Consider the following 13,391-nt stretch of genomic DNA (forward strand, 5'->3'; position numbering starts at 1 on the left):
CCCCCAAAAGCTTAATTCTTCTCAAATGTGATACCCAACTGAGAACCACTAATGCAACAACAGTCTCTCAACAGACTACTGTGCTTTCAAAAGTTTCTACAATGCACTCGAATTACACTTCGGCATAGAAAATAACAAACAAATCTTTTTTTTTTGGAAACGGAGTCACAGTCTGTTGCCCAGGCTGTAGTACAATGGCACCATCTCAGCTCACTGCAACCTCCACCTCCCGGGTTCAAGCAATTCTCCTGCCTCAGCCTCCCAAGTAGCCGGGACTACAGGCGCAAGCCACCACACCCGGCTAATTTTTTGTATTTTAGTAGCGACAGGGTTTCACCATGTTGCCCAGGCTGGTTGGTCTCAAACTCCTGAGTTCAAGCAACGCCCAGCTAATTTTTTGTATTTTAGTAGAGACAGGGTTTCACCATGTTGCCCACGCTGGTTGGTCTCGAACTCCTGAGTTCAAGCAATGCCCGGCTAATTTTTTGTATTTTAGTAGAGACAGGGTTTCACCATGTTGCCCAGGTTGGTTGGTCTCGAACTCCCGAGTTCAAGCAATCTGCCCGCCTCAGCCTCCCAAAGTGCTAGGATTACAGGCATGAGCCACTACGTCTGGCCAAGACACTGGAATTTATATGCTCAGGGCACCATTCCTGTGTCTGAATACCAAAACAGTCTACTCACCAAACATACTATCATTGCTCCAAACTAAAACAGGTACAAGCCAGGTCACCTTTTTGTTAGCCAAACTAAAAGTTCCAGCTGTCAGTAATATTAATTTTTTTTGAGACAGGGTCTCACTCTGTTGTCCAGGCTGGAGTGCAGTGGCATAATGATGGCTTGCTGCACCCTCAATCTCCTGAGCTCAAGCACTCCTCCCAAAGTGGTGAGATTACAAGCATGAGCCACTGAATCCAGCTTTAATTTTTTTTTTTAGCAACACACATGTAAATGTCCGTAAGATAAATTGTTTATAATTTATCAGAAAGAATGTAACAACAACTATTACAAATCAATGTCTAATTTTATTATGGCAGTGTCCAATAACCTATCAAATAACTCTTAAGATGCCAAAAAAAAATTTTAAGCACCATTTCACTAAAAATTAACTTAAGGCCAGGCACAGTGGCTCACCCCTGTAATCCCAACACTTTGGGAGGCCAACGCAGCCAGACTGCTTGAGCCCAGGAGTTGGAGACCAGCCTGGCCAACATGGCACAACCCTGTTTCTACGAAAAATACAAAAATAAGCCAGGTGTGGTGGCACACGCCTGTAGTCCCAGCTACTCGGGAGGCTGAAGCAGGAGGATTGAGTTCAGAATCCGGAAGTTCGAGGCTGCAGTGAGCTGTGATCACACCACTGCACTCCAGCCTAGGTGACAGTGTGAGACCCGGTCTCAAAAAAAAAAAAAAAAAAAACTTCAAAAAATTCCAGGCCGGGCGCGGTGGCTCACACCTGTAATCCCAGCACTCTGGGAGGCCAAGGCAGGGGGATCACCTCTCTACTAAAAATAAAAAATTAGCCAGGCGTGGTGGCACATGCCTGTAATCCCAGCTACACAGGAGGCTGAGGCAGGAGAATCGCTTGAACCTGGGAGGCAGAGGTCACGGTGAGCTGAGATCATGCCATTGCACTCCAGCCTGGGCAACAAGAGTGAAACTCCGTCTCTCACACACACAAAAATTCCAGGAAAGCATGATATCAAAGGATATCCTAACTCTTATAGTCTGTTTCCCATTCTGTCACTGAGCTGCTGTTAGTTCCTTTCACCTGAGTTTATTCCATGTGAAAATTGAAGATATTATTCAGACTTCAACAGAGTGCTCCAGAAATATTTATCAACTGCTGTAAACTTCACTAGAAATGCTAAAGAAATGTTAAAAAAAAATCTTATCAATACTTTACAAGGAAAATAATACCATCAACAAAAAGTGTGCTTACCTATTCACAAAGATATAGAGGCTCACTAGCAAATATAAAAATAAAATTGTTGTTTGTGACTATGATCCTAAAGTGTAATGTGTTTTTTTTTTTGTTTTTTGAGATGGAGTCTTGCTCTGTTCCCTGGGGTTGGAGTGCAGTGGCACAATCTCGGCTCACTGCAACCTCCGACTCCCAGGTTCAAGCAATTCTCCTGCCTCAGCCTCCCAAGTAGCTGGGATTACAGGTGTGCACCACCACACCCAGCTAGTTTTTGCATTTTTAGTAGAGATGGGGTTTCGCCATGTTGGCCAGGTTGGTCTTGAACTCTTGACCTCAGGTGATCTGCCCACCTCAGCCTCCCAAAGTGCCAGGCTTACAGGCATGAGCCACTATGGCCGGCCAGATTCCTAAAGTGTAATTTCAAAGGGCCACAAAACATTTTTTTTAGACAGGGCCTTGCCCTGTCACCCAGGCTGGAGTGCAGTGGCATGATCTTAACTCACCACAACCTCTGCCTCCTGGGCTTAAGTGATCCTTCTGCCTCAGCCCCCAGAGTAGATGGGATTACAAGTGCATGCCACCATACCCGGCTAATTTTTTATCTGTTTTGGTAGAAATAGGCTTTTGCCATGTAGCTCAGGCTAACAAAAATATTTCACAATAAAAATTTAATTTACTAATTTCAAATGGGGGTGGGGAGAGAAGAGCAGCTACCAAATCAGCTTTAACCAAATTCAGCTAGAAATCAATGCTTTAGGCCAGGCGCCAGGAGGCAGAGGTTGCAGTGAGTTGAAATCGCACCAGTGCACTCTAGCCTGGGCAACAGAGCCAGACTCCGTCTAAAAAAACAAAAACAAAAACAAAAACAAACAAAAAACCAGATTGGCCAGGCATCGTGGCTCACACCTGTAATCCCAGCACTTGAGAGGCAGAGGCAGGCGGATCACCTGAGGTCAAGAGTTCAAGACCAACCTGGCCAACATGGCAAAACCCTGTCTCTAACTAAAAATACAAAAATTAGCCGGGTGTGGTGGCAGGCCCCTGTAATCCCAGCTACTCGGGAGGGTGAGGCAAGAGAATCACTTGAACTCAGGAGGCAGAGGTTGCAGAGAGACAGTCTGGGCGACAGAGCGAGACTGATTCTGTCTTAAAAAAAGGAAGATAAAGTGTTTAAATCATTATTCAAGTGAAAGGTATCACAATCATTGTGGTAAAATTTGTTTTATTGATAAAAAATTAACAAAATTCATATACTATAAAATAAGGTTAATAATAAAAAATAAATCAGTGCTTTAAGAGCATGTAATTTAACACGATTCCTTAAAAATACACAAGTGAGGCCAGGCGCTGTGGCTCACGCCTGTAATCCCAGCACTTTGGAAGGCCACGGTGGGCAGATATGAGGTCAGGAGATCAAGACCATCCTCGCTAACATGGTGAAACCCTGTCACTACTAAAAATACAAAAAATTAGCCAGGCTTGGTGGCGGGTGCCTGTAGTCCCAGCTACTCAGGAGGCTGAGGCAGGAGAATGGCGTGAACCCAGGAGGCGGAGCTGGCAGTGAGCCGAGATCGCGCCACTGCGCTCAGCCTGGGCGACGGAGCGAAGACTCCATCTCAAAACAAAACAAAACAAAACACACAAGTGAAACAACAGTTGTCACAATTTTATTTGGGTGTGAAATATGGACCATCATCAGTAAACATTAAATTCAAACTATGTGTTAAACATGGCTGGGCACAGTTGCTTACATCTGTAATCCCAGCACTTTGGGAGGCCGAGGCCAGAGGATCACTTAAGCCCAGGAATTGGAGACCAGCCTGGCCAACAGTGAGACCTCATCTCTACAAAAAAAAATAAAATTAGCCAGGCAAGTGGCCAAGGCTGCAGTGAGCTGAGATCACACCATGAACTCTCATCTGGGCAACAGAGTGAAATCCTGTCTCAAAACACACACGTGCGCGTGCGCTCAAAACACACACACGCACGCGTGTGCAAACCCTACCACATGATCTAGCTTAGCCAAGAGAAAAAAAAGCGTATGTCCATACAATGTTCATAGCAACTTTACTGGTAATAGCCCAAAACTGGAAATAACCCAAATGCCACCAAGCATTAAGAGGTGAATGCATAAACAAATTGTGGTATATCCATATAATAGAATACTACTCAGCAATAAAAAAAAAAATGAACTAAATAACATGGGTGAATCTCAGAATTATAAGTGAAAGAACCCACACAAAAAGAGTATGTACTGAATGATTCCACTTATATATACAATTCTAGAAAATGTAAAATAATCTACAGTGACAGAAATGAGATCAATGGTTGGGAGGGAGGGAGGGAAAGATTACAAAGGGCCACAAGAAACTTTGGGGGAAGATAAATATGTCTCCTCTCTTGATAAGGATAAGCTTCATGGGTGATACATAAAATTAAAACTTATCAAAAGTATCACTTTAAATATGTACAGTTAACTGTATGTCAATTATACCTCAATAACAAAAAAGAGTCCAAGATGCCAAAACTAATTCTACAGCTCCTGTTAGATCTATCTGCTCATAAATATATTTAACCTACCGACTTGCAGTATGCACTCTGAGAATACAAAATTATGCCTAAATTGAGGATCACCATTATCACAAAAAACATCAAAGTTTAAACAATGAGGAAATTAGAATTCATCTTTAATCACTATGCCAGGCTATTTCAGTGCCAAAACGATACCAACTAAAACACAACACAACAAAACAAGAGCCCGCTGAGTGTAGGGCTCTGAGATTTTTAATTAAATATTTTAATTCAAATGTTTACCTTCTTTGATCTAGAATCCCATTTCGGGAAAACAGAAATAACCCAAAGAAAAGCCAATGCACAAAGATGTTAATTTCAATCTTATTCATCAGAGAAAAATGGCAAAGAATTAAATCAATGGCACAGCCATGGGATGGCATATTACATGAGCTACTTTTTTTTTCTTTTTTTTTTTTTGAGACTGAGTTTCGCTCTTGTTGCCTAGGCTGGAGTGCAATGGCACAATCTCAGCTCACCGCAACCTCCACCTCCCAGGTTCAAGCGAATTGATTCTCCTGCCTCAACCTCCCAAGTAGCTGGGATTACAGGCATGCGCCACCACGCCCGGCTAATTTTGTATTTTTTAGTAGAGATGGGGTTTCTGCATGTTAGTCAAGCAGGTCTCAAACTCCTGACCTCAGGTGATCTGCCCACCTCAGCCTCCCAAAGTGCTGGATGTATAGGCATGAGCCACCGTGCCCAGCCTAGTCATTTTTTTTTTTTTTTGAGACGAAGTCTCGCTCTGTGGCCCAGGCTGGAGCACAGTGGCACTATCTCTGCTCACTGCAAGCTCCGCCTCCCAGGTTCACACCATTCTCCTGCCTCAGCCTCCTGAGTAGCTGGGACTACAGGCGCCCGCCACCACGCCTGGCTAATTTTTTTTTTTTTGTATTTTTAGTAGAGATGGGTTTTTACCATGTTAGCCAGGATGGTCTCAATCTCCTGACCTCATGATTTGTCTGCCTCAACCTCCCAAAGTGCTGGGATTACAGGCGTGAGCCACCACGCCCGGCCCCTAGTCATTATTTTTAACTGTGAAAAACAGTTGCAAAAATATTAAGCAAAAACAGGGCAGACACATACAGTATGATCAACAGGTTGAAAACAATACATCCTGGGGAGAATAAAAGATATAGGAAAAAAGCCATAAGGTTAACATTTAAGGCCAATAGTTCTTAAACAGTGGTCCTGGACCAGAAGCATCATCTGCGAACTTCTTAGACCCCACCCTAGACCCAATGAATTAGAAAACTCCAGGAGTGGGATGCAGTAACCTGTTTTAACAAACTCTCCAGGTGATTATCTGTTTTTTGTTTTTTGAGATGGAATCCTGCTCTGTCCCCGGGGCTGGAGTGCAGTGGCGCAATCTCAAACTAAAGTTTGAGAACTACTGTTTAAAGAACTAGGATTACAGGTGACTGGTTTTCCTTCTTGTAACCTATGTTTTTCTCAATTATCTTTTTACTTTTGAAATCCAACTAAGTTCTTTTAAGTATTTTACTAACAGGTACACTCTGTAGGTCTACAGGTAAAAAGCTATTACGTTGCAAACATTATAACGTAATGTAAGGTCTGGATTACATGCCTAAAAATCCAATGATTCTTGGAACCATCAAATCTGTTACGACTGAAAAGAATACCAACGTTTAAATATATCCATAAAATGCAGGTCAAGGGGCTAAGAAAATTGCAACACTAGAAAAACCAACAAACCTAGGTTGTTCTAACATACATACACAAATACAGGAGGGACGTTTATGGGTCACATCTGCGAAACATTTTTTCCCAAAAAGCTGAATTTTTAGGCTTGCGTGTAATTTACTAGAACTGCACTGCAGGAATCAGATGTTCCGAAGCTGTGAATGCTTACTCATGTAGGTTCCTGCCTAACCAAAATAAGTACCAGTATGTTATATTTGTCACCAAAATCTAGGCAGGGAAGACAAATTCAGAACACTGAGAGTTGCCAAATCTTTAACTTTTAGCTTGAAGACCATAAAGCTGTGCCAACTTTCATCTCATCATCTCACTAAAACAGAGGCCACAGGAAATAAAGAGGCAAACCACAGGTTCCCAATTGACACTAGAACTAGTTAAAAGATTAGGGAATTGTCTACACTTTGAACACAAATTAAAGAGTAACAAAGACTACCAACTTAGGGATAGAGTAACTACTGATTAACAGCAAAATACCAAAGTTAAGTCAAAGACAAATGGCTACATATTTTAATATTTTAGTTTTGTAATTTTTTTAAACAGGTGTACAGATTCCCATATACATCCTAGCACACAAAATTCACTTTTTAACCTTTCTATTCCTTGAAAAGTCCACTCTAAGAGTAAATACCAGTTACTCAAAAAGGCACTACACACAGCAATGACCTAACACAGCCTGTCCTTTCCGACAAAAAAAAGTTTTAACTAATCGCATAAGCACCATGACCACCCATACTGAATTTTTCACTACTAAACTCCCAGCACAATGCTGGCACAAAGCAAGTACCCAAACATATGAGGATTTTTTTTTTTTTTTTGAGATAAGAGTCTCGCTCTGTCGTCCAGGCTGGAGTGCAATGGTGTAATTTAGGCTCACCACAACCTCCGCCTCATGGGTTCAAGCTATTCTCGTGACTCAGCCTCCCAAGTAGCTGGGACTACAAGCCCGCGCCATCACACCTGGCTAATTTTTTATATTTTTAGTACAAGTACATACGGGGTTTTGCCATGTTGGCCAGGCTTGTCCCGAACTCCTGACCTCAGGTGATCTGCCCACCTTGGCCTCCCAAAGTGCTGGGATTACAGGCGTGAGCCACTGTGCCAGCTTTTTTTTTTTTTAATTAAGAGAGTCTTGCTCTGTTGCCCAGGCATGAGTGCAGTGGCATGATCTTAGCTCACTGGACCCTCAAACTCCTACACTTAGGTGATCCTCCCGCCTCAGCCTCCCAAAATGCTGGGATTACAGGTGTGAGCCACCACACTTGGCCACATCTGAGGTTTTGAATTTGTTAGAGAAAGCTTCTGAAACCCTAAAGCAGACACCAACGATTCTGTAAAATTAACTCAGGCTGTTTCAGTGTAAGACACCGTCCCTTTCTATCACACTTGACGCTTTCTTAAGGGAAGCTGACATTTCTGCCATACTTTGGAATCCCTGCAAATGAGTCAGTTAAGTGCATTTAAAGTGGCATGCCCTGGGCCAGGTGCACTGGGCTCACACCTGTAATTCCAGCACTCTGGGAGGCCAAGGCAGGAGGAAGATTTGAGGCCAGGAGATGGGAGGCCAGCCTGGTAACCTAGTCAGACCTCAGTCTCTACAAAAAATGTAAAAATAAATAAGGGGGGGATCCTATTTTATTACTGAACTCCCTCTGAAAAGAAGAATCATTGAAAACTCTTGGTATTGTAAGTTACAAAATTGTACATATGGTGTATGCCGGTCCCCATTATTATCCGATCTACTTTTCTGATTTAACCTTAATTTTTCTAAACATTTCTTGTACTCTAACAGGTCAGGTTTTCCTCTCCTCTTTTTACCCCTCGAAAACACACTTGTTCCTGTAACACCACTCAGAGGGCCTCCCCAGCCCCCACCTCTTTTGTATATAAACACACTCTCTTGTCACATACTCCATCAGCTGTTTGGTAGCTCCTCCCCTCCTCCTTTTCCGGGTAGTAACAGGGCGGCCAATGAGCGCTGAGGAGCGGTGCCTGCGGCCTTTTGCCTGCATACGCTTTTCCAAAACAAGCAGCTCTAGCCTTCAGCAGGGGCCACTGGTTCACAGATGAAAGGATCACCAGGGCTATGCAACAGGGTGAGACGAGTAACCCCCACCAACAAGGAAACCCGTGTAATCTGAGCTGTTTGTTCCTCCACCAGGGAGAACTTAAACCGATATTCCTTTAGGGCAAATCACGCTTTTTAAGGTCACCAGAGCCCCAGCTCTCAGACAATCTAAATAATCAGCTGGTTGGAGGTGGAAACCTCAAAGGTTGCCAGGCTCTGGGCAGCACAGATCACCAATCTACCTGACTTTGCAAACAAATGGCCGCACTATTCGAGACTATTCCATAGGATCTGGGCTAACTGCAAGGTTTTTTTATTGGGACACATTCCTAAAGGATCCAAAAGTCATGTAAATCAGTTTCTAGGCTCCTGGGGAGGTTTGCACAACCCTTAGCAAAGGATCAGAAGAGAAACAATGAATGAGTCAGAGTTTCAGAACATAATCACCCAGCAGATTATTAAGTGCATTGGTGCAAAACACTCACTCCCTGCATAACTTGGGAGTCAGCTCTCCTCCTACCAACCCGTCACAAAAGAAATATCACTGACTCCAAACAACAACCAGAGACCATGTCTCCAAAAGAACCGAGCGAGGTGGTGGAAGGCAGCGGCCAATTAGTTACACATCCTCTTCTCTCCCTACCCCCACACTGCTACTTTCCTACTATATAGGTTCCCTGCCAGGCTGTAAATCGTGGTGGTATAATTACGCTCAGGAGACATCCAAAAATGGGCTGAAACAGGAGACTGCAAGGAAACCAGCTATCGCCCCCCACACCAAAGAAATCATCAAGGGGCATGGGGGGCAAGAAGTGCATTCCTTCAGACCTTTTCTTCCTACTTCCTCTCCACCATCTTTCTCAACCCCCAGCCTTTTCACACAATTGTACTCATTTTAGTAGAGGGCTGGGGAATTTTTCCTTAAATTTTCTGCTAAATATACCTTACTCAAAAATTGTTGGCTCCATTTGGGCCTACCGATCTGTGAATTCAACAGAGAAAGGAGGACACAAAATCTCTCACCTACACAACACACACAAAAGGAAATCCGAAACATTTTAACTTCCAAACTCCATTATACCAGAAAATAAACACGAAACAAAGATAACCTCTGGCTTTTAAATCTCGAAACTGTTATCCTCCTATCTCAGATCTACAATTTTAAAGCGCCTCTGCTTTCTTTTGTCAGAAAGGAAGGAAGGTGGGGAAAGAACAGAAGGCCAATGCATCTTTGCCTTTCTTCATCTTCTACTAAAAATAAGCTATGAAATAAGCCACTTAGGGGGAGAAAAAAAGACACCCTGCTGTTCTTTGTCTGTTTTCCTCTCCCTCTCCACCCCCCACACCCCGACTCCTAAATGCGGTAATCATTCTAGATGCCACAACTACTAAATGAACAAAAGGCACTGTATGGAAAAGGCATCAGGTCAAGTTAGGCCCCCCTCTTTATCCTCAATCTTTTAAAAATATGTCTATGTACATAATTTGAGACTCTGACAACGATCACAAACAGCTGGAATTCTGTCTCCCCACTCCATCCCAATTAAACATTAGGTAGAAATTCGCATTAGGTGTGACAGTAACTCTCAATTCAAGATAAAAATAACTCAGATTCTGCCACTATGTCATTTCCTAGTTTCTAAACAAAAATAAAACCCGAAACTGCTTTGTGTAAAATGTACACACAGTCATAGTTACAAGTTTTCCTGCAGCCTTATGAAAAGCCAACATTACTGGTATCATTCACACATTTACAAAACAATCACAGCCACAAACAGCTCATAAAGAGTTGATTTCACTTGCGCCTGAACATATATTGAGTACACTATATTAGTTGCTCCGCTCTAATCTCCCACTCCCCCAAAAATTCTAAACTCCAAACCACAAACTTAGAAGTCTATCTACTGCTCCTAATTTCTAACCAAGTTTTCCCTGAGCAAGGAGAAAAACACCTTATTTCTGAAAAGATTATTTTTAAAAAATCTCTTGCCCAGACAACTTCCCTCCCATCCCCCACTGCCAAACCATATGCAAAAACTACTTTTTTAAAACTTCATCAAATTCCCTAACTGAATTTTTTGACAATAATCACTGATCTCGACAAAGAGGTAAAACACTCAGTCAAAAACAGCAACAAATAAAAGGAAGAAAAAACGTATTCACCTGAAGAATTTAGCCAAACAACTTGAGTTATATAAACAAAACCCTGCAACAGGGGGAAACGGCGGGGGGATGGGGAGGAGGGAGAGAAACAGGAGACAGGACTTTTAAACTGTGTTCCACACTACCACCCTCTTTGCCCCCCTCCCCAGGGACTAGCTGTTCAGAACTCTGGGCTCCCCCTACCCTCTAAACTACCCTTCAAAAAAAAAAAATTCTCGATTTGTCACAGGAACCTTCGCGAATTTCTCTAGCTGGTCCTGAAATAATCAGTCTGGACTCCAACCAAAACCACTGCCTGAAGGGCTCTTATCAGTTATAGCTTTCCCACTGCAACCTCCAGAGTGCATAAAGTTGGGGGGGAGGGGGCAGAAAATAAAGGGTGCCACTTGGCGACATCAGGGCAAGTATTCCCCCAAGAACCTGACCCTCACAGAGGAAGTTTTGCCCAAGTGGCCAGTCCAGGGACTATTTATTTTGTCCAGGAGCTCCTCTTTCCCCAGCTGTCATACCCACAATATGGAGGGTGGCTTGCTGGAGGGCCCGGGGGTCTTCATCACATACAACTATGGGTGGGACAGGCTTTGTCAGTGGAAAGGAAAACAGTAGGGTTCTCCCGGGGACCAGAAAGCTTAACAGGAGGGACTGATTGAAAACACACAGAGCTCTTTCTTAGAAGAGGGGGCCCTGAGCAGGCGACTCTCTTCCTAATATAGAAAGGAATTAGGGATAAAAGAGGTCGCTTGAGTGACCCCAGTTCAAGCAGCATTGTGGTTGGAGGAAATGGGGGCATCTCAAGAAACGGAGAAAGGCTTCCCTCTCGGGAATTTCTGCCTTGAGTCCCTAAATCCAAAGCGAGCAAACAGGAGAGAGAAACCCTGAAAATGGGCTCGGTGGTAGAGAGAGAGGCGACTGGTCGTGCAAAAAGAAAAAAGGCCGTCTCGGGAGTCCAAACGTCGCGGAGGAAAGTCACGGGCTCTGGGGATACAGGAAGAGCGAGCAGCAACGCGTATTTCGGGGTGCTGCGGAGAAAAGGCGAGCTGAAAAGGCTCTCGGCCCCTGGGAGGTGCCAAGGAGCCGCCGTAGGCACTGGGGGAGGAGGGGAGTCTCGGACAGTGGCCTGGAGTGCCCCAGGGCCCTTGCAGTGGTTCTGGGGGTGCCCTGGGCATCCCCACACCGCCCCCCACACACAGCCCGAATTTCCCTCCACGAAGGATACAGCTTGACCACGTCCGTGTCCATCCGCCTCTTGCCCGGACTGGGAGATGACATGGTGTCGCCGCCGCCTCTCTCCCTTCCTCGGCCCGTCTGTCACGGGCCCGGGGCCCCGGCTCTAAGGAGCCCGCGGCCGCGCCGGCTTCTCGGTGGAGGTGGCAACACCCCCGCGGTCCCGGCGGTCCCGTCAGCCGCCGCCGCCGCCCCCCGCACGGGGGAACACCGGGCACTGTCCGGCCGGGTGGGGGTGGGGACCCCGCGGCGCCCGGCTCGGGCTGCCCCTCTCCGGCTGTGGTTCCGCCGCGGCCCTGCCCCGGCGCTCCTCTGCGCCGCGCGACGCTCCCTCCTGCCTGCTGTGGCTCGCTCGCCTGCTCCCCACTCACCCTCTGACCGGCTCCTAGCAGCCTCCACTATAAGCGGACGACTCCTGCTCAGTCGGCCTCCCTACCCCAGCCTCGCTCTGGGCGCCGTGACGTCACCTCTGTGACGTCATCGGAGGGGGCGGGTCTGGTCGCTGAGAGGGGTGGGGCGCCGCCGCGGCGAGGGCTTTCCCGGGGGGTTCTGGGAGTTGTAGTTCCTCTTTCTCCGGCTGTCTCACACCCTCTGACCCCTCCCCCAACTTCCCCACCTACTTCATCGCTCAACTGCCACTGTCGTTATCATCATCCTAAACGATGAGTAAATAATGGCAATATTATTACATTCATGGATTTAAGGGTAATGAACCTCCACACACTCTGTTTAACAAGCTGTTAATTTCTTTGATTTGGAGGAGGCCAAGGTAGCAATTACTCAGGCACCAAAATCTGGAAATCCCCACACCAGCAGGTTCCTTGCACTCCGCTTCCTCGTTGGCTGGAGAGAATTTGTTTCCAAGGATTGTAGACCACAGCAAGGCTTCCTCAGGCTTGCATACCAGGGTATGCAGTGTCTACGGCCACTATTTCAAAGATTAGAGTTGACGCAGCAAGGTGGTAGGGTCAGAAATAATTTAGTACTAATATCCTTATTCTACAGAGCATGAGGCAGCTTCGCAAAGTGTGTGAACCTCCTACACCAACCTTAAATACTTCATTCATCCAATAAATATTTATTTAGCACCTCCTACGTGCTAATCACCTTGCTGGACATGAGGGATATAATGGTGAACTAAGAAAGACTAAATTTAGCCAGGCGCGGTGGCTCACGCCTGTAATCCCAGCACTTTGGGAGGCCGAGGCTGGCGGATCACCTGAGGTCGGGAGTTCCAGACCCGTCTGGCCAATATGGTGAAACCCCGTCTCTACTAAAAATACAAAAATCAACCAGGCGTGGTGGCGGGCGCCTGTAGTCCCAACTACTCGCCAGGCTGAGGCAGGAGAATCGCTTGAACCCGGGAGGCAGAGGTTGCAATGAGCCAAGATCATGCCACTGCACTCCAGCCTAGGCAACAGAGCAAGACTCTGTTTCCAAAAGATAAAGAAAGACTAAATTTACACAGCCCCCTAGTATAGCCTGTGGATCTATAGTATCAGCATCGCCTGGGAACTTGTTAGAAATGCCGCTAGAGCTTCACTTCAGATCTACTGAATGAGAATTTGCAGTTTTAACAAGGTCCCCAGGTGATTCTTATGCACAGTGAAGTCTGGAAAAATACTGCCCTATAAGGTCCTCCAAAAGAAGTGATATGGAACTCAGGAGTCAACCAGGCAAAGGGGCCAGTGAAGAGTGTTCCAGGCATCGCCTATATTTATG

General features: G+C 45.4%; 1 protein-coding gene across 2 annotated transcripts in view; it reads right to left on the reverse strand.

Moving 5' to 3' along the window:
• The window catches only part of UBE2H (ubiquitin conjugating enzyme E2 H), a 119,264-nt gene extending 107,126 nt beyond the window's left edge, over positions 1-12,138 (reverse strand). Inside the window, exon 1 of one of the 2 annotated variants that reach the window (XM_019031231.4) lies at positions 11,662-12,138. In XM_019031231.4, coding sequence (XP_018886776.1) covers positions 11,662-11,714 — 53 coding nt within the window. In that variant the 5' untranslated portion in view covers positions 11,715-12,138. The remainder of the gene's footprint in view (positions 1-11,661) is intronic. The other variant, XM_019031233.4, reaches the window with a different exon arrangement.
• Positions 12,139-13,391: the final 1,253 nt, after the last annotated feature.

This window comes from Gorilla gorilla, chromosome 6, assembly GCF_029281585.2.
Source record: "Gorilla gorilla gorilla isolate KB3781 chromosome 6, NHGRI_mGorGor1-v2.1_pri, whole genome shotgun sequence".
Lineage (NCBI taxonomy): Eukaryota > Metazoa > Chordata > Mammalia > Primates > Hominidae > Gorilla > Gorilla gorilla.